Source organism: Cervus elaphus, chromosome 20 (assembly GCF_910594005.1).
Source record: "Cervus elaphus chromosome 20, mCerEla1.1, whole genome shotgun sequence".
Taxonomy (NCBI): domain Eukaryota; kingdom Metazoa; phylum Chordata; class Mammalia; order Artiodactyla; family Cervidae; genus Cervus; species Cervus elaphus.
The window spans coordinates 84,483,978-84,505,017 of NC_057834.1; the positions used below are offsets into that span (position 1 = coordinate 84,483,978).

Genomic DNA, 21,040 nt, shown 5'->3' on the forward strand with positions numbered 1-21,040 from the left:
ATATTTTTACCATCTTCTTGAGGGCAGTACAGATTACTTTTAGAACCTCTTTGCAATGAGAAAGGTACACTGATGTACATCTGATAGTATGAGTTCAGACTCGGAAAAACTGAACCTACCTATGCCCATTAACCTAACATTTATTATTTTTTAAAAATGCAGTAAACATTTACATGCTTTCTCACTTTCAGATCTCTTGACCACAGTGTTATAACAAACGTTAAGGGCAACTGCAAACCATAAACTAAGGCAATAGACGACCTGGAAGAGAACTGGCAAATGCTTAGAGTGAAGAAATGGACAGAGACAGTTATAAACAAAAACAGAAGAGTAACTTAGAAACAAATTTAGCACATCACTTTAACTAGATTTTACCCAATGCTACAAACACTATTTTTAGCAAAATTCTAATTTACTTATTCATCAAATACTTGAGAGTATTTGATGAGTAGTAAGAGGGTTTTTTTTAATTTGCCTTAATGAATTCAAAGTGTTGAAACTATTTCATATTTAAGTGAACTTACAACAATTATCTTTAAAGAGTGCTAAAAATTATTTCTAATGGTAATTATTTTATAGGGTATTAAAAATATATCATTTAGGAAAGAGTTTCATTTCTTACTTTTCAGGATGAGCCATTCAATACATTTAAAAGATAATAGAATCAGTTACAAAAAAAGCCTTGGTTGCATAGTTTTAAATAAGCAGGAAATATAAAATGGAGAATAAATAACAATTATTAATACTTTTACCACAAAGAATTACAAGTGTATTTATTTAGTTGACTCTTAACTGGTGAAGTGATAACAATGAGGAAGGGAGGTAGGAAAGCCTTGAAGTAAAATATAAACATATTTTCATGGTATTGAAATTTCTGTGTTATCTATTACTATACACAAAAAGTGGGGAGTTTCAAATACAACAGAAAAAAATCCAGTGCTTTTATTTAATCTTTCCAAAAAGGAATTTCCTACATTAAAGAAAAAAAGTCTGATTTTTAAAATTATTAACATATCTTTTGATGATTATAAATGGAAAAGTTTTGCCAAATTATTAGGATTTGGTGAAAAAGCTCTTACTTTATTTGTAAATACTGAAAGGATATCTTTAAAAAGGGACAAGTATTCTACATAGTCAATAATTATTCTGTAATAATTCAGTTGCAAAAATATTGTCTACCTATTTTTCTTACAGTTATTTGAAACTATGTAACAGTCAGATATGGTAGACTTCCTTTAGGGTTTTTAATCTAACATACACAGAATGGAATACTGATAAATTACCACTGTGAAACTCATTATTTAAAACAACACTGTATTCCTTGTCAATAAAAAGTTAACATTTAAATCGTCACTGTGTTGATTACATAATTATAAAGCCACTAATATAATAAAACAATTTAAAAATAGAGTTTCTACAGGCAGTGTTAGAACTCTTTATTTTCACTAACACACCATAAATTGATTAGAAATTTTCATAACAAGGGAACAGCAGTATGCTTTCACAGGATTTAAATATGCACAAACTTTAGTTCCTTTAAACTGTGTCATCAAGGGTTTTCCTGGTGGCTTAGTGGTAAACAATTTGCCTGCCAATGCAGGAGACATGGGTTCGATCTCTGTTCCAGGGAGATTCCACAGGCCACAGGACAACTAAATCCATATGCCACAACTACTGAGCCCATGTTCTAGAGCCTGTTCTCTGCAACAAGAGAAGCCACTGAAATGAGAGGCCCATGCACTGCAACTAAAGAGTAGCTCCTGCTTGCCACAACTAGAGAAAAACGCTCAACCATTAACGAAGACTAAAACAATGAAAATTACTTGCTATCTTATTTTGTACATTTACTATAACATGTTATTATATTTATATTAAGAAGTAGGATAAGGCTTATGTGTTGTGCTAGATACTCAACCATGTATTTAAATGAATAAACTCATAAACAAAAGTTACCTACAATGTGCAATTCCTCAGGGCCAGGTCTTTCAGATTCTCTTTGTACTAACTCCCACTGCTTTTTGCCTGTCAGTCTAATAAAAACAGGTAATTATACATAATCATTTCTCATTTCCTATTTCTCTCTGGCCTAATTTTAGATGTTCATCTCATATCACTACCACTGAACAGTAGGATCAACATGTAAATGTCCACCTAATATAGGCGATTCCCAATTTTTGAAATACTATGTGCAAATTGTTCTACTACTATCTTATTGGAGCACAGAATTCGTTCTTTTAAAGAAGGTAAATTATGTTTTGCAATTTGTTTCACAAGCTAGATTTCAAATCTAACATAGTCTATATAGGACTTTTCTGCAAAAAAAAAAAAAAAGCAACATTTATCCAGTGTCATTTGTGCAAATAAGATTTTACCTTTTTTAAATAACTACCCTTTACAAACTAAACATAAAACCACTTTGATGGAAATCTTTCAAAAGTATTATATATTATCTTATTTATTAAAAATATCTTGATCAGTATCAACATTAACAAAAAACCTACTTACTACAATGTGTTATCAATAAAAATATGTTAATATGTATTCTGTATGAAATTAGAGATTTTACAGCAATTTGTACCCATATTCTTAGGGACTGGATTTTTTTAAAATAGTTTTTCCATTATTTCCTTCATTGCTGTTATCACATTTGGATGTTTTCATTGTGCCTACACTGCTCAGACCCCAAAAATCTACTGTTCTACTTTTAAGGTAGATTAGCATATAAGCTACTGGACAAAAGATTGTTTTCAGTGGAGGAAAAGAGTCAGGAGGAGAGAGTAAAGGCTTTGAACAGAAAGATAATGGGTTTTCCTAGTATTTTTTCTTAAAAAATCCAAAATCAATAATGTATAACAAATTCTGTCAAACTTGTTTTGCGTCAGAGTTTTTATGTTCTAAATAACAGGAACTGCTGGATATTACTGTCTTAGATCAGTCATAACTAAATCTTTTTTTAATATCTTACATATAAGAAAACTCTAATTAAGATGCCATGAGTAATAAGCTTAACAAAACAAAAAAAGATGCCAAGAATTAGGTAATCTGTGTTATGGCAGAGAAAGTCCATAAACATTGGCAGCAGTTTTTCATATCCTATTTACTTGTAGGAATGCAACTGTCCAGTTAAGAGATACCATTCATGTTTTATAGTTTATAACACTTTCCAGTACATCAATCTTAAAACACAAAATTAACCGTTGTATATTACCCAAATATCTTTCTGTCTTCTTTCCTTCTTTCTTTCCATCTACCTTCCTTCCTTCTTTCCATTCTCTCTCTCTATCTATTTTCTCTCTTGGCTTTCCTGGTGGCCCAGTCAGTATAGAATCCACCTGCAACATACAAGACCCAGGTTCAATCCATGGGTCAGGAAGATCCCCTGGAGAAGGAAATGGCTACCCACACCTGTATTCTTGCCTGGGATAGAGGGGCCTAGCAGTCCAAGGAGTCACAAAGAGCCAGATAAGACTTGATGACTAAACTATCACCATTTCCTATCTATCTATCTATCAATCAAGAAAGAGAGAGAATGAGCACTACTGAGTTTTCTTAGCTTTCATAATGTGTTGTTATCTTGTTTGCTTTTTTAAAACTGAGCATTAATACATGTCATAGATTGAGAGGAAATATTTGCAAAAGACATATGGAATAAAGGATTCTTATCCAAAATATATTTATAAAAAAACTCTTAGAGGGAATTCTCTGCTGGTCCAGGGGTTGGCACTCCATGCTTCCATAGCAGAATGTATGGATTCGATCCCTCGTTGGGGAACTGTGATCCTGCAGGCCTTGCAGCACAGCCAAAAAAATTAAAAGTAAAAATAAAAAATCTCTTAAAGCTAAACAATAAGAAAGCAACACAATTAAAAGGGGGAAAGGACCAGAACAGACACCTCACTAATAAACATAAATAAATGGCAAGTAAGTATATTAAGAGATGTTAAACATGATATGTCATTGCATGCATGTGGCTAAGTGGCTTCAGTTGTGTCTGACTCTTTGTGACCCCATGGACTACAGCCTGCCAGGCTCATCGGTCCATGGACTATCAAGCAAGAATACTAAGAGTGACTTCCCATTTCCTCCTCCAGATTATCTTCCTGACCCAGGCATAGAACCTATGTCTCCTGTGTCTCCTGCATTGGCAGGTGGAGTCTTTACTGCTGAGCCACCTCGGATGCACTCACAGCATGCAAAACATTAACAACAATAACTGTTGCTGAAGGTATGGAGCACCCTTCATTCATTGTCAATGAGAATGAAAAATGGTACAGTGACTTTGAAAGACATTTTGACAGTTTCTTACAAAACTAAATACACTCCTACCATAAGATCCAACAAGTCATGCTTCGTGGAACTTGCCCAAATGAACTGAAAACTTATGCCCACACAAAAACCTGAACAGATATTCACAGAAACTTTATTCATAATTGCCAAGACTTGGAAGCAATCAACAAGTCCTTCAGTAGGTGAATGGATAAACTGCAGTACATCCAGACTATGGAATATTATTTAACACTTTAAAAAAATGAGCTATTAAGCCATGAAAAGACATAGAGGAAACAAGTACATATTACTATGTGAAAGAAACCAATCTGAAAAGGTTACATACTGCATGATCCCAACTATATGACATTCTAGAGGAGGCAAAACTGTAAGAAAATAGTAAGATCAGTGGTTGCTAGGGGTCAGATGGAGGGAGCAATCAGTAGGTGGGACACAGAGGATTTTTAGATCAAAATGTTCTGTATGATACTGCAGTGGTAGATAAGGGTCATTATAAATTTTTCAAAACCCACAGAATGTACAACAGCAAGAGTGAACCCTAATGCATACTGAGGATTTTGGGTGATAATGATGTGTCTATGTGAGCTCATCTATTACAACAAATTTAACACTGTGGTAAGGGATGTCAGGATGTTAATGGTTAGGGAAGTTGCACATGTGTGCAGAAGGAATATGATAATTCTGTGTACATTCTGCTAATTTTTGCTGAAAAATGAAGTCTACTCATTAAAAATATTAAGGAGCAATTACTGCCAAAGACCCAGACACTGAAACATTCTTGATATTATAAAATATTTCAAAATTTTGAAGTCTTAAAAAACAAGACTATATTTTGATTACTCATAATTGTATGATATATAAAAAATGTATAATAATTCAGTCTATGTCATTATCTATGTCAATGTATAAATATGTCAATCTATATAAAGTAGAAATCAACATTAGTAGGGAAAACCCTAACTTGGTTTAATGAATAGGCTGAGATATGGACTGTATCCATCCAGTACGGAATTATGATAACACTTTCACTAATTTGGATGTTGTAGCTAAAATTAGGTATTAACACATGAACGTTTACCTTTGAGTCATAATTTTGAAGGCATCTGGGAGGTAGCAGTCTGTATTCTCCATCTGAAATGGGTCAGCATCACAAATCTTGTCGTCTGTCCGACCATAATTAGCACTCTCAATCATGATAACATCACTGCCTGGACATCGCAGATCTATAGAATAACCTTCACAGGATAATTCTCGACGAACTAGCCCAAACGGTAAAGCTGCTCTGCTGAAACCTTAAAAAAGAAAAAGAAAATTAAAATGAACTCATGTATGAAGTATATTACTTTATTTTTTTTGAAGTATATTACTTTAGTAAATCATTTTCAAGTAATATTAGTCACATCTATATCCGAGAGGTACCAAAGTATGTTTTCAAACCGTCCATTCATACATTTATTAATTAATTGCCAGGATCTTTACTATGAATCAGCAATTTATTACTAGATTTTTAAAATATATCTTTACCTGGAGTACTCATCTTTATAAGAATTGCAAATTACTTTAATAAAGTATTTTCTGTATAGCCTAGACACAATCAGAAACTATGTGGCTCTTTTTGAGTATATCCAAAGAAAAACAACACATTTGATCAATCGATTTAAAAAGAATGACAAGATTAACAAATATAGAATGCAACATTTAATAAAGGAATACTTACATTTATAAATGAAATCAAAGCCATTACACAGGACAATGGTGTATATTATGTCGCTTAATGTAGACATATTAACTGTGCTATGTTGAATTATCTTAAAATACATTTGTCTTCAGTTCAGTTCAGTCACTCAGTCGTGTCCGACTCTTTGCGCCAGGCCTCCCTGTCCATCACCAGCTCCCGGAGTTAACCCAAACTCATGTCCATTGACTAGGTGATGCCATCCAACCGTCTCATCCTCTGTCATCCCCTTCTCTTCCTGCCTTCAATCTTTCCCAACATCAGGGTCTTCTCAAATGAGTCAGCTCTTCACATCAGCTGCCCGAAATATTGGTGTTTCAGCTTCAACATCAGTCCTTCCAATGAACACCCAGGACTGATCTCCTTTAAGATGGACTAGTTGGATCTCCTTGTAGTCCAAGGGACTTTCAAGAGTCTTCTCCAACATCACAGTTCAAAAGCATCAATTCTTCGGCACTCAGCTTTCTTTATAGTCCAACTCTCACATCCATACATGACTACTGGAAAAACCAAAAAGTCCGCCTTGACTAGACGGACATCTGTCGACAAAGTAATGTCTCTGCTTTTTAATGTGCTGTCCAGGTTGGTCATAAATTTCCTTCCAAGGAGTAAGCGTCTTTTAATTTCATGGCTGCAATCACCATCTGCAGTGATTTTGGAGCCCAGAAAAATAAAGTCAGCCACTGTTTCCCCATATTTGCCATGAAGTGATGGGACTGGATGCGATGATCTTTGTTTTTTGAATGCTGAGTTTTAAGCCAATTTTTTCAGTCTCCTCTTTCACTTTCATCAACAGGCTCTTTTGTTCTTCTTTACTTTCTGCCATAAGGGTGGTGTCATCTGCATATCTGACGTTATTGATATTTCTCCCGGAAATCTTGACTCCAACTTGTGCTTCCTCCAGTCCAGCGTTTCTCCAGAATGATGTACTCTGCATATAAGTTAAATAAGGAGGGTGACAATATACAGCCTTGATGTACTCCTTTTCCGATTTGGAACCAGTCTGTTGTTCCATGTCCAGTTCTACTGTTGCATCCTGACCTGCATACAGGTTTCTCAAGAGGCTGGTCAGGTGGTCTGGTATTCCCATCTCTTTCAGAATTTTGCAGTTTAGCAACTGTGCGGTAGTTTGAGCATTCTTTGGCATTGCCTTTCTTTGGGATTGGAATGAAAACTGACCTTTTCCAGTCCTGTGGCCACTGCTGAGTTTTCCAAATTTGCTGACATACTGAGTATAGTACTTTCACAGCATCATCTTTTAGGATTTGAATTAGCTCAACTGGAATTCCATCATCTAGCTTTGTTCATAGTGATGCTTTCTAAGGCCCACTTGACTTCACATTCCAGGATGTCTGCTCCAGGTGAGTGATCACGCCATCGTACATTTTGTGACAGTGTCACCCTTATGGAACAATGTGTGTGTGCTGTACTCAGTTGCTCAGTCAGGGCTGACTCTTTGCAACACCATGGACTGTAGCCCGCCAGGCTCCTCTGCTCATGGAACTTTCCAGGCAAGAAGTGGGTTGCCATTTCCTACTCCAGAGGATCTTCCTGACTCAGGGATCGAACCTGCACCTCTTGCGACTCTGGCATTACCAGGCAGAATTTTTATCACTAGCACCACCTGGGAATCCCCTTATGGCATAAAAACTTGTTTCAATTTGTAAAGCCTTGACTGAAAACTGACATAAGTGAAAGGATTGAGACATAAGTAAAATGACTGAGCAGATGGGTATTCACAGGACCTAGCACTGCTCCAATCTAGTCCCAAAAGTTGAAAATTCCCAAAGAGGCAAAACTTCTGAGATTCAGTTTTGTCATTTAAAAAATGACATGTAACACCTATGATGTTACTTTTCCTACCTGTGTGACTCAAAAACAAGATATATGCAGAAAAGCACTTAATTGAAAGTGCTACATGAACTTATGTATGGTGTAACAGGCTGAATGTAGATAATCACTGTTCATGAATGTGATAAAAAAACAATTTAGAATTGATTAAAAAATTAGAATTTTAGGTTTTAAAATTTTCAACCAGGGGTCCTCTAAAGTAATAATAGAACAGAGAACAAAGGTAAAAGCCAAGAAAGCCAAGAGCAGCCAAGAAGCACTATGTGTGGACACAGCACATCTATGTGTGCTGGTTGCTACCTATGGGATACCGACCACATCAAAAACTTCTCAGTTCACTTCAGTCGCTCAGTCATGTCCGACTCTTTGCAACCCCATGAATTGCAGCACGCCAGGCCTCCCTGTCCATCACAAACTCCCGGAGTTTACTCAAACTCATGCCCATCGAGTCGGTGATGCCATCCAGCCATCTCATCCTCTGTCGTCCCCTTCTCCTCCTTCCCTCAATCCCTCCCAGCATCAGGGTCTTTTCCAATGAGTCAACTCTTCGAAACTTCTACATTGACCCAATTTCTTATTTCAGTTCTCTAACTTGTTGCCATCTATAGCATTCCTGTTACAAAAGATGAGCATTAATTTTAGTATTTTTTTTATCTCTATAAATTATTTTGCATCACATAAGCTTTCCCTCACATCCCTTTTTACTGGAAAAAAAATTAAAAATGATATTAAGAAGTAAACTGTTCCAAGACATAAACTTCCAAGCTGAAAAACTAGGTTCTGCCCAGGTCAATTCAATGCAAAAATCTGTTCGTTTTAACTACTGCACAATGCCTCTCACTAAATGAACAAAACTAAAAGTGTCCTGGATAAACATGCATCTTCTTTCTAAGATGCAAATAATACTGCAAAAGGATTACTGGTTCACACGTTGGTATCATTTAGAAAATGAGCAATTCTAAAACGTGGCTGAGTTCTCAGTTCCACTGAGAAAACAAAATGTAACTGAAATAGACACAAAAAGGACACAGTTTAGAGCACAAAAGTCTTCAGAGGATTGAGGCAAACACCAGCCTTGGTAGGTTTTTACTAAGAAGATTTATGGTCTTACGAGATTTCCAAAAGAGAAGCACACTATCAAGGAACAAGGAAAACAGAAAGGAAGAAGGGCAACATCAAGACAAACAGTAAAGAGGCCAACCTTTCAGCTTTTTCCCAAGTTCATAAATAAATGCTTCCATATGTTATTACTTTCTTTCATTTGCTGATACTGTGGTGCTTATATAAACAGTGCATCTTAAACTAATTATATTTAATTGATTTATTTAATACTATAATATTCATCGCCTTAAATCGTGTTCTCTTTCCTAAAGTCTTGCTCAAAAACAAATGAGAGAGCAAAAATTTAGGAAAGCGAACACTTATGATTTAAGACAATGAACAACACAGTATTAAATACTATGAAGAAGCTGACAGAAGCTGACACTTATTTATGTGACAAAATAAGCTGTGTGAAAATTCAAGCAAGTGACATCATATGAAATTTTGGAGCAGAGCATATTTTAAAAGCAGAGATGATCTGCGATTGTAATTCCTTGTAGATCATATTAGAGAATATTACAAATGAGAACATGTTATTATAAGAACATGTTATTCTGGCTTAGAGTCAAAATTCATAAGTTGTAGTATTGTCAAAAATATAGAACTCATTCTGAAACACTATGGTTTTTAAGTTCAGCTTTAATTTTTATTGAAGATAGTTTCCAGGATTACAGTCATGATTCTAAGTGAATTTTCTTCTGCTTTTGAAAGATATTTGAAAATTGCAGAAGTCTGGCAGTTAGTTCAGATAAAAGATTTTTAAGTTAATATTAGTCATCCACAAAAGTAAAGTACGAAAAAGAAAGGAAAAAAATAGAAAGATGTAAACAATTTACTAATGTAGATTTCCAATACAGAGTCTTCTGAAAAAAAGATAACGGTACTTATACTTTCACTGTATAGAACGGAATGAATTCTTCATGGTGAATGTTGATTTATTTAACACTACAACGTTCATTGTCTTAAATTGAAAGTGTTCTCTTTCCAAAAATCTGGCTCAAAAACAGGTGAACAATGATTTAAGACATCATATTAAATACTTATTATCTAGTTACTTGTTATTAAAATAGTATTAACATAACATGTTATTAACATTTTAGTATTAAACACTTTTTATTCATAGTATTAAATACTTATTACCACATGGTGCTGTTATTACGTTCATTTTTAATGTATGTCTTTCCTGCTAGACTGTGATGATAGTTATAATTCCAGTGCCTAGATTGGTACATGATACATAATTCCAATAAATTCTGTCAAAAGAAATTGCTAAACTTAACAACTAGTATTTGTCTAAAACAATATAAATTACAATGTGTTTTCTATTTTCTATTGGGCTTCCCTGGTGGCTCAGAGGTTAAAGTGTCTGCCTACAATGCGGGAGACACAGGTTCGATCTCTGGGTCGGGAAGATCCCCTGGAGAAGGAAGTGGCGACCCACTCCAGTATTCTTGCCTGGAGAATCCCATGGACAGAGGAGCCTAGTAGGCTACAGTCCACACGCAAAGAGGCGGACACGACTGAGCGACTTCACTTTCACTTTCACTATATTCTAAATTACAGTGTGTAATCTATTTTCTTTGGCAGTGAAAACAGAGTGTGCATTGAGAAAAAATAAACTATAATCAATAAAATTATGTGTATCCTCAAAACAAGAAAAATATTTAAATTCTGTCAATTTATTATTTTCTAGGTACTACTGGGGTTCATTAGTGTTTCTCAAAAGGAAGATATATGAACATTATCTTATTTAACTTTATTTAAATCCTATGGATAAACATTTATATTCATAAAAAAACAAATCTGAAGAAATATATTTAGTGGCTAACATTTATATAGCAATTACAATGTTTAGATACTGCCCTAAATGCTTTTTATGGATCACCCTTTTTTATGCTCACCAACATCATCAACAATTACAACAGTAAAAGAAATGGAGTAGTTACTGTAATAATACCAATTTACAGAGTATGACACTAAGGCATCAAACAGGTCATTCAAGCTTTCAAGGATTTACTGTGAGTTAGATTTTAACACAGGCGAGGTTCTCAGATTCCAGAGCCCATGCTCTTAGTAACAGCCATGAATGGAAAGGGATTCTGGGACTTTCCAAGACCTCCATGTCAATAATATAAACAAGATTTATTTTATAATTTTTCATACTATCTGAAATTCATCAAAAATGTTAGTGAATTGACAGGAAACAATTATTTTAAAGGTTCACACAACATACAGACAATGATGAAAACTGTATTTATGGAAATGCAGTGATGTGTGCCACAAACTTATCAAGAGAGCAAAATCTACACTGTTCAAGTGCAGACATGTATAAAGAGCTCAGTTCAGTTCAGTCACTCAGGTGCATCTGACTCTGCGATACCACTGACTACAGCACGCCAGGATTCCCCCTGTCCATCACCAACACCAGAAGCCTGCTCAAACTCATGCCCATCGAATCGGTGATGGCATCCAACCTTCTCCTCCTCTATCGCCCCTTCTCCTCCCGTCTTCAGTCTTTCCCAGCATCAGAGTCTTTTTAAATGAGTCAGTTCTTTGCATCAGGTGGCCAAAGTATTAAGAGTTTCAGCTTCAACATCAGTCCTTCCAGTGAATATTCAGGACTGATTTCCTTTAGGATGGACTGGTTGGATCTCCTTGCAGTCCAAGGGACTGTCAAGAGTCCTCTCCAACATCACAGTTCAAAAGCATCAATTCTTTGGTGCTCAGCTTTCTTTATGGTCCAACTCTCATATTCATACATGACTACTGGAACCAGTGTCTGGGTCAGCCTTGTGAACCTGGCTGAGTCATTTTTTCTTCTGGGTTTTAATTTATTTTTCTGAAGAATGAAAGTCATTTCAAAGTCCTATCAAATTTCACCAATCTATGATTCAAAACAAGCAAACACCTTTTAATCAAGTATACATGCTAATGAATAAATTTGTTCCTCATAAACATATATGAGAATGTTAGCATGGATGGACGATGGCAAATAATGTAGACTGTATGTACTGCCACGAAAATTCTCAAAAGCACCTGAGATGAATTAGCCAAGATAGCTCAAATGGTAAAGAATCTGCCTGCAATGTGGGAAGACACAGGTTCAATCCGTGGGTCGGGAAGATCCCCTGGAGAAGGAAATGGTAACCCACTCCAGTATTCTTGTCTGGAGAATTCCATGGACACAGGAGCCTGGCTGGCCCCAGTCCATGGAGTCACAAAGAGTCAGACATGAACGTGCAACTAACACATACAAACACACACAAACCACAAGCAGACATCTTTCCTGACTAACTATTCCAGTCAAAGATTTATTGGAAGAGAGAAAATAAACATGCCCAATTATGAAATCAAAAGAAAAACGTACATAAACTTTTGGGGGGTGGCTCCTAAATTTTATTCAGAAACTCATAAAAATATTCCAGATAATTGAGTTTTACTTCTCATCTTCCTCCTCTTCTTCATCTTAATTAATCTAAAAGTAATGCAATTCATAACTTTGTTGTTAGCAACTATGCATAACCAAATACCTCAAATATTTTTGGTGAGATATTTCAGATACATTTTGTAAAAAGGCACCTTGGAAGTTACAGTGAACTTGCTTTTCTTTTTTCTATTGTTATAATACCTCCACCAAGATTCCCAGCTTTTCCATTCACTTTGATTCTCTCCTGAAGACATTGCTCAACAGTGGCAGCATCCATGCATCCATCTTCTGTAAGATGGGTACAGTCAAGAATAAACTTCAAGACCTGCTTCCTGCTTCGCCACATGCTTTTTCACAGGCTCCATGGTGGCAGAGGATGGCAGAAAGCATATATTTTTTAAGAAAATGTAAATTGTTACTCTTTCTTTAGTCTTTTCCTCCCTATTTTCCTATAAACTTCAAGGGGTATGGCTTAAAAGTTAAAACTCTTTCTACCAGCAAAGAACTTCAAAGAAGTTTGGAAAGTCTTAAATAAAACTATTGCAATTAATATTAATTTTTTAAATTCAGTATTTTCACTAAGTAAAGCTTGTGAAAAGGCAGAACAAAACTTACTCCTAAAAACATGTATTCTACATTGCTATTTATATCACATTAATATGGGGCGCTTCCCTCATAGCTCAGTTGGTAAAGAATCTGCCTACAATGCAGGAGACCCTGGTTTGATTCCTGGGTCAGGTAGATCTCTTGGAGAAGGAATAGGCTACCCACTTCAGTATTCTTGGAGTATTCCAGTATTCTTGTGGCTCAGCTGGTAAAGAATCTGCCTGCAATGTGGGAGACCTGGGTTCAATCCCTGAGTTGGGAAAATCCCCTGGAGAAGGAAAAGGCTACCCATTCCAGTATTCTGGCCTGGAGAATTCCATGGACTGTATAGTCCACGGGGTTGCAAAGAATTGCACACAGCTGAGTGACTTTCACCCTCTAAAGGCTTAGCGAGTCAAAAGAAGAAATCACCAGAGTTATAACCACCTTATCTTAATTGCACCTTCTTCCTTTTGAGTTCAGAATTGTTTTGGAGCCTCCCTGCTGCCTCAGATGGTAAAGAATCTGCCTGCAATGCAGAAGACCTGGGTTTGATCCCTGAGTTGGTAAAGTCCCCTTGGAGATTGGAATGGCTATCTACTCCAGTATTCTTGCAGAATTCCATAGACAGAGGAGCCTGGCAGGCCACCGTCCATGGAGTCGCAAAGAGCTAGACGTGACTGAGCCACTAATATTTTCTTTTACTTTTCGATATTGTGCATTTTTCAGAACAATTTTTAAAATAACTGGCTAGGAGTATATGACTGACTCTCAAATATGAATTTGCATCAGAGTCATCTGGAAAGTTTTTTTTTTTTTAAAGACAGATCTTTGAGCCCTAATCCAGTCCTACTGAATCAGAATCTCTGGGTTCAGATGAAGATAGGATATCTGTATTTGGCAAAAACGTATTTATTTGCAACACACTGATATAGTAACTAAGATGTGCTAAGAATTTCTCCAAGGCTTTTTAAAAATAGGCTTTCTTTATTACATATTTGTTAGGTCATCATCATATTTCCTCTTAATTCTCTAATATAGTTTTCCTTTGATCTGTGAAAATATTCATAATAGCCACCATGAAATGTTTATCTTCTAAATCTAATGTGTGGGCCCACATCAGAGGTAGTAGTTTCTATTGAATGCTTTTATCCACTTTTTCTCCTGTCTTGTAAATTTTGTTGGGTTTTTTGAAAACTAAACATTTTAAATAATATACTGTTAGCAACTCTTAAATTTCTTTCCCCTGAGAACTGATGTTGTTAATGTTATTTTCCTTTTAGCGTTCTGACTGAATTTAATCTGCTGTCTTCTCCTGCCTTCCGGGTGACTCAGCAGTAAAGAATCCACCTGCCAACGCAGGAAACACGGATTCGATCCTCTTCAATCCCTGGGCTGGAAGATATCCTGGAGGAGGGCATGGTAACCCACTCTACTTTTCTTGCCTGGAGAATCCCATGGTGGGCTACAGTCCATAAAGTAGCAAAGAGCTGGACATGACTGAAGTGACTGGGCACACATGCACGCACACTGCTCCTGTAGCCGGAAAGCGCTATGTCTATGCTCATTGTTGTTGTCACTGTTATTTTACCTCTTATGTTTATTTTCTAGCCTGAGTTCTTACAGATTACACCTGTTCCTGCATAGCTTAGTTCTGTTCCTGCATCGGCCAATGATTGAGCAAAGACTTCCACACAAAATTGATGAACCTGTAATAAGGTCGCCACCCTCTGCTGATTGATTTGTGTGCTAGGGACAGTGTTCAAAGCTCAAGCAGTTTTCAAGTCAGCCATGGTTCTTTCCTTTCTGCAGTATCCCCTCACATCTCCTCTGCTATGTGTATAGCTTTCCAGTCAGTCAAGAATGCACAGAAAATGTTTGGCTCCTTCATTTCCAAGGTTTCCTGGTTATGCTCCAGACTGACCCTCAGTTTTCCCAACGGGGACCCCAACCTCAGGTTAGCAAAGCTAGGGGGTTTCCCCATCTGTTTTCCACAGTGGTTACTACTTTTACTCCTAGGCATGGGTTTCCACCCTCTACTCTAAATCAAGCCAACTCTTCCGGGCAGTTCAGTCACAGATTTTCAAGACCCCTGCCTTGCTCTGATGAAACTAACCACAATGAAGTAGCCAAAGAATGTGGCAGGGGGTGGGAGGGGGAAGGAGTGTAAGGACAGCCCAAGGTTAGAAGGCTTTAAACTTCAACTGTGTGTAATGCAAGTTCCATCAGCTTTTCATAAAGAAATCCTTCCTGATTTCTTATTTGGCTCTGGTTAATTTCTAAAGCCCTAAAATGCGGTTGTTGACAATTCTGTTCAGTTTTATAACTGTTTGCAGGAAGAGGAACTGCTACTCTCTTCATCCCATCATCAATCGAAGTCCCTTTAAGGACTTAACAAATATTCACTGACTACAAATCCTCAAAACAACCAAATGAGATAGGTATTATTATTATTACTATTTTACAAAGGAGGAAATCATGGCACCGAAAAATCATGTTTTCCAAAATCATATACATCAGTAAGAATGAAGTCAAGGTTTGAAACCCCAGTACTTCAGCTCCCAAATTCATGTTCTTCAATGTAATTTTAATGAGCGTCCAAATGATAATGGCAATTAGCAGCAGGTGTGGGGACCACCATTGGAAAGAACATAGTTAGGATGGGCTGGGTGCCTCTAGTCCAGGGCAAGAAGGGCAAGAAAGGAAATAGTTCTCTGATGGTCAAGTAGTCAACGAATTTGCTTAATCAACATCAGCAGCATAAAGAAATGTCTAAATTAAAGCTCTTTAATCACACTATGACATTTATTCTAAGTTGTATTTCAATCTATTTCTATCTCAACAAAGAAAAATGTAAGCATCCCAACAAACAAAATATAATCCAATCCATCTTACAATTCTGACAGTTGAAGAAAAAACTTATGGGAGGCCCTGTGAACAAAAAATCAATATTGCTGCTCTGTGCTGTGCAAATGTAAACCGTGGCAAATAGTGGTGCTTGGAGTAAAATAAACTGTTTTGCTCCATTTTTTCTACTATAAACAAATGATTTTGGAAAGACAGTCCCCCCACCCACCCCCAAGCTATAAAATGTCAAGCGATAACTCTCTGTGCTTTAGGCCAGTGATTGGAATAAATATCTCCTGGCAACAGGTGCAGTGACTTAGGACTGAAATCATTCACATTCAGGGGATAACTCCTAATAAACAGATGTACTGCTATGAGATGGGAATTCGTAAGACCAGAATTGGAATTCTAACATTGGATTTCACATCATTTATGAGCATTTTGCAAGAAAAATATGCTACTCTGGCAATAAATAGTATGTTGTGATAAGCTTGGACTTCAAGCTCTTGATTAGGAACATTTTGCTTTTCTAACATTGTCTCCATCAGTCTGGTCTTTGGACATTTCTGTAAAATCATACATTTCTTCAAAAGACTTCTTATTAAGCTATAAAACAAAAACTTCAACTTTTCTGGTTTTACTTTGAACTAAACCCTGTCATGGATGCTCCTGCTCATGGCAGCTAGGGTCCCCATTCAGTTCAGTTCAGTAACTCAGTCGTGTCCGACTCTTTGCGACCCCATGGACTGTAGCACACCAGGCATCCCTGTCCATCACCAAGTTTACCCAAACTCATGTCCATTGAGTTGGTGATGCCATCCAACTATCTTATCCTCTGTTATCCCCTTCGCCCACCTTCAATCATTCCCCATAAGCACCACTTATTTGATTATCAGGGTCCTCTATGGGACTGAGGCTGTGACTTCAAGCCCCACAGACATTAACGTGGACCACAGTCTATTACCAGTATTGCCATATGAAATCATTGATTTATACCTGTTTATATATGTTGAGTTTCATTCCTAAAACGGAAACAAGAAAAATAATTGATGAAGAAGGTGCATGATTTCTATCAGGCTGAACTCTAGTTTAGAAGCTTCCAGAAAACTTATTTCCATTTCATTTTAATTTGATGAAAAGAGAAAGTTGAAAGTAAACCTAAAAAGTAAATTATTTTACTTTCTTCAACTTTTTCATTTATCACTGCATAGTAATGAGATTATTATAAGTAAATTTTAAAAATCAAGGATTTGTAATAAAACTTGCCATTGTATGAAAATCTTTCAAATTGCCAACATCCGTTGGACCATAGAAAAAGCAAGAGAGTTCCAGAAAAACATCTACTTCTGCTTTATTGACTACTCCAGAGCCTTTGTGTGGATCACAACAAACTGCAGAAAATTCTTAAAGAGATGGGAATACCAGACCACCTAACCTGCCTCTTGAGAAATCTGTATGCAAGTCAGAAGTAACAGTTAGAACTGAACATGGAACAACAGACTTGTTCCCTCCCAATCAGGAAAGGAGTATGTCAAGGCTATATATTGTCACCCTGCTTATTTACTTATATGCAGAGTACATCATGCCAAATGCCGGGCTGGATGAAGCACAAGCTGGAATCAAGATTGCTGGGAGAAATATCAATAACCTCAGATATGCAGATGACACCACCCTTATGGCAGAAATCGAAGAACTAAAGAGCCTTTTGATGAAAATGAAAGAGGAGAGTGAAAAAGCTGGCTTAAAACTCAACATTCAGAAAATTAAGATCATGGCATAAGGTCCCATTACTTCATGCCAAATAGATGGGGAAACAATGGAAAGAGTGACCAAGTTTATCTTTTTGGGCTCCAAAAGCACTGCAGGTGGTGACAGCAGCCATGAAATTAAAAGACACTTGCTCCTGGGAAGAAAAGATTTGACCAACCTAGACAGCATATTAAAAAGCAGAGACATTCCGTTACCAACAAAGGTCCATCTAGTCAAAGCTATGGTTTTTCCAGGGGTCATGTATGCATGTGAGAGCTGGACTATAAAGAAAGCTGAGCACCAAAGAATTGATGCTTTTGAACTGTGGTGTTGGAGAAGACTCTCGAGATTCCCTTGGATAGCAAGGAGATCCAACCAGTCAATCCTAAAGGGATCAGTCCTGGATATTCATTGGAAAGACTGATGCTGAAGCTCCAATAATTTGGTCCCCTAATGCAAAGAACTGACTCACTAGAAAAGACCCTGATGCTGGGAAAGTTGAAGGCAGGAGGAGAATGGAACAACAGAGGATGAGAAGGTTAGATGGCATCACCGACTCAATGGACATGAGTTTGAGCAGGCTTCGGGAGTTGGTGATGGATAGGGAAACCTGGCATGCTGCAGTCCATGGGGTCACAGAGTCGGACATGACTGAGTGACTAAATTGAACTGAACTGAATCTTTGTATACTAAAAGCAGTATGTTAAAAACTCATTCCCTGTAAGTTTGCATAATGTCACTCTATTGTTTTGCTCTGTTAGTTCAATTTAAGAAATAACTTTTATCAATCAAACCCTAAAATAACTAATTTTTGTGTTCATTAACATATAATTCTTTAACCTGTTACTATTATGTGAGGAGTCTAAACCATGACGTATGTAGAAATAAAACAATAACAAAAACTACTTTCACCTCACCTCTGAACTTGTGTTCATGCCAAGAATAGAGAAGATAAAGTAATGCAATATCATTTTCCAGCATCCTGGCCTTGTAAATGTTGCAATTTGTGTGTTAATAAACTTAGTTAGCATGAAACAATAATCCTTACAAATATTTAAATTTCTTGCAAAACAAAGTGTTCGAAATATTTAAGGTTATGTAACCACAAAACTGGGCTTCGCGGGTGGCTGAGACAGAAAGAACTTCCCTGCAATGCAGGAGACCTGAGTTCAATTTCTGGGTGGGGAAAATTCCCTCCACTCCAGTATTCTTTGATGGGAAATCCCATGGATAGATAAGCCTGGTGAGCTACAGTTCAGTGGGTCGCAAAGAGTCAAGACATGACTGAGCAACTTTCACTCACTCAACCACAAAATAGTCAACTCACTATATATGAGTTATATACTTACTTCCTGTGTTGTTCTGGTTTACAATTGTTTTTATTTTGGATATATTTTAAATTATGAGGTACTTTGAACAAGGATTTTTTTTAAGATGAATGTTTATAGTTTCAAGTAAGATCAATTTATACACAAAACACTAAGATTTACATAGGAATACACAAACATTTCTAATAAATATATGATAAAAAATAGTGCGTAATTAACTCCAATCACATAAACAGCAAAAAAAAACTTCATCTGTGTGATGTGCTAAAATAACAAAATTTTGGACACTCTGGACACTCAAAAGGTAAAAATATACTGTCAGATGCTATCAGCTTCTTGGTTCAAATAAGCCTACTCCAGAAAAGGCTTTCAATATTTTAAGGAGAAAGTATGCATTATAAGTCTTTCAAAACATTTGAACATTAAATTCCTTATTAGAAAGAAATTGATCTCTCCCACTTAAAAACTTGCAAATTATCCAACATTGATTAATAATTCACAAGTGCCACTAATACATAGCAATTTAAAAGTTATAAAATACTATCAGTTTAATACTGAACTTTAAAAGAAAAATCCCTTATGTCTAAAGAATAAGATATGCTACAGATAGATGCTTTTAATAGTCTCAGCATACACTGATAGCTACAACTTCTGGAAAGTTCATAAACATACAATACTTTCATTCTGATCTACTTTGAAATGCTAGTGAATATTGTATTAAGCCTCAATATTATCCTTACCACCTAGGGCCTAAGCCCTCTGCACAGGATGTTCTAGTCATTTTTCTCTTAAGAAACAATTATTCTCCAAAATCCAGTTCAAGGATTCCCAAACAATAGGCAAAGAAGAACCTGAGCCCAGGTTGGGTCATCTGTTTTCTTTCTTCCAATAAACATTTATGAACACCTAGTCTGTGCCTAAGCACTCCTACAAACACTTGGGATACAACACTGAAATAAATGACAATGATCCCTGTGTCTGGACAGCTTCCACAGAGAGGTGAGTTCTCCTTGAGGAGTTATCTTATATATTTGGTTCGCCATTACAATGCCAAGCCTAAAAAAGAGTCAGTTTACAGTGGTCTCTTTATAGTGGATGTAAAATAAAGACATGTTGAACAAATAAATAGGTGTAGGAGTGCAATGAGGGAATGAAAAACTATGAGCTCCACTATCAGAGCAGTCAACATGTTATTTACTTTTATTCCTCTCCTACTGAACTCTGAGCTGATGAAGAGAAAAAAGTGAAGCCTATTTATTTTTTTATCCTTACTTTCTGACATATTGCATGGCACACAATATTCAACTTTTGCTTAATTTTATGCATTATTTTATTCATAATTTAAAGAAATTAAACATACTTTAATTTCTTGTACAGTTTAATATGTCAAATATAACCAAGAATATAAAATGAAGATGTTTTATAGAGGGGGAGAAAACACACAAACCACAATTGTGTCTTTTTATATATTAAGTTCCTAGTTTGGAAGTTTAAGCTAAGTACATTATCAGAAAATGTTTTATTTAAAAATCCAGATGTCAGGAAATATTATATATATATATATATATATATATATATATATAAATAAATGTAACTAAGGTGACATCCTCACCAGAGTCACCAAATTATGGGACTCAACTATGAAATGCACCCTTACATGACTAACCACCTGCTAGAGTTCAAAATCACCCAGGAGTTGTGGTCACTGGTCATGTAAACTCATCAAAGAAACCAGAAGAGCAACTTTACCACTCCCCCTTTCCTTCCCTCAGTAAACACTCTTCATATTTATTATTTTTATAACTACTAGTTAAAACCAGTTTAACATTAAAAAGTTACTATAAGAAATGCAATTTCTCAAGTCGAATGACTAGAACTACCAAATCAAAATTTGTAAGTAATTCTGTATGAATTATTCATTGACAACAACAGCAAAAAAACTAGAGAATAATTACAGAAAGTAAGAAAATAACAATTTCATCATCTCTTTAGATACAACTTATTTCTACTTCCACATTGATTATTTACTGTTTTCTAACAGTTTTATTATTTTTTGTTACCCTTCCTATTATCAGAAATTCCATTAACTTGCCTCACCCCACCCAACTTCAGAATATACATTCTTAAAAG

The 21,040-nt window shown here is 36.1% G+C and overlaps 1 protein-coding gene across 13 annotated transcripts in view; it reads right to left on the reverse strand.

The window, feature by feature from the left end:
- Positions 1 to 21,040, reverse strand: part of ADGRL2 (adhesion G protein-coupled receptor L2) — a 295,989-nt gene that overhangs the window by 79,300 nt on the left and 195,649 nt on the right. For all 13 annotated transcript variants that reach the window (XM_043877657.1, XM_043877661.1, XM_043877656.1 and 10 more), the window contains one exon: positions 5,366 to 5,579. In XM_043877657.1, the coding sequence (XP_043733592.1) occupies positions 5,366 to 5,579 (214 nt within the window). The remainder of the gene's footprint in view (positions 1 to 5,365; positions 5,580 to 21,040) is intronic.